At 48.4% G+C, this 1,164-nt stretch overlaps 1 protein-coding gene across 1 annotated transcript; it reads right to left on the bottom strand.

The window, feature by feature from the left end:
• Positions 1–5: 5 nt before the first annotated feature.
• LOC111671383 (importin subunit alpha-1-like) lies at positions 6–1,139 on the bottom strand (the record flags this gene model as incomplete). The annotated part of the gene is made up of 4 exons (XM_023428488.1): positions 6–59; positions 191–454; positions 673–767; positions 857–1,139. Coding segments are annotated over 4 exons (696 nt in total), but the record flags the coding sequence as incomplete, so codon positions are not given.
• Positions 1,140–1,164: the final 25 nt, after the last annotated feature.

Here is a 1,164-nt window from a genome sequence, read left to right as displayed (position 1 = left end):
GCCTGAGTCTGCTCATCTGTACCTGTCACAATGTTGCCGATAGCACGCAGCGCAGGGGTCTGGGGAAGGGGTGAAAGGTAATTTTAAAAACCTGGGAGAACCCAAGGAATTGCTTGTGTATCAGACTATATGTGTTATGCACAGAGGCTCCACACAAGAAGCACTAACACGAGTGAGACTTCATACGTACAACAACGGGCAGCTCATCAAAGCCAAGCAGCTTCACCAGGCGGGGAATTACGCCAGCTTGGACCACCACCTCAATGCGGTCATTTGCGCCATCTGTCAGGTATGACACAGCCCAACACGCGTCAGCCAACACCTCCAGGTCATCGTGGTGCAGCAGACGAATGAGAGCGGGTAAGATCTGTTGGATTGCAGCCATAGGTGGGGAGGGGTTCTTGTTGCGGCAGAGGTTCGACAGTGTCCATGTGACATTTCTCACGTAGCTGGTCTGCAAAGCAATCAAGCAAGAGAAAAAGGGAAGGAATCAGTTTGACATGGAGCAGCATTTAGTTAACTCGGGGCACCCCCTAGTGGTCAATGAGAAGAATAAATGTAGGTTGGGTGAGCAATTTGAAATTTGACCATTTAAGAAAGTATCAGATATTACATGATGCAAAAAACAAACAAAACAAAACAAACTTTTATAGTTTTATACAAAACACTTACAGTAAACACAGACAGGTCAGGGACTGCCAGCAGACTGAGCAGAGGGGCCACAGCTCCATGCTTGATGACCCTGTCTCTAAGAGCTGATCCATCACCTAAACAGGGAAAAGAGAGAGAATGACCTTTGCTTCTAATCAAATAGTCACAACCATCCTTAAAGACAAAAATATACTCTGTCAATTACCAGCAATGTTTCCAAGGGCCCAGACTGCTTGCTCGCTGATATGCTGGTGGAGGGATGTCACAAGGCTTATGAAGGCAGGAATGGCCCCGCCCTCCACGACAGCAGCTGTCTGATCAGATGTCCCGGAGGCAATGTTGGTCAGAGCCCAGGAAGCTTCAAACTGGATTGGGGGACAGTCTATCAGCCCCAGGAACGCGACAAACTTGGGGATCAGACCGGCACTGATCAGCTGGTCAATGGGAGGATGTTTGTCACGAGAGAGCAGTTTCCTGCATTCAGGACAATACAGTAAAAGTGAGTCATTGTGG

Source organism: Seriola lalandi, unplaced genomic scaffold (genome assembly GCF_002814215.2).
Source record: "Seriola lalandi dorsalis isolate HSWRI2012SDOR001 ecotype SW California unplaced genomic scaffold, Sedor1 jcf7180002006912, whole genome shotgun sequence".
Lineage (NCBI taxonomy): Eukaryota > Metazoa > Chordata > Actinopteri > Carangiformes > Carangidae > Seriola > Seriola lalandi.
This window is presented reverse-complemented; position numbering and strand designations above follow the sequence as displayed.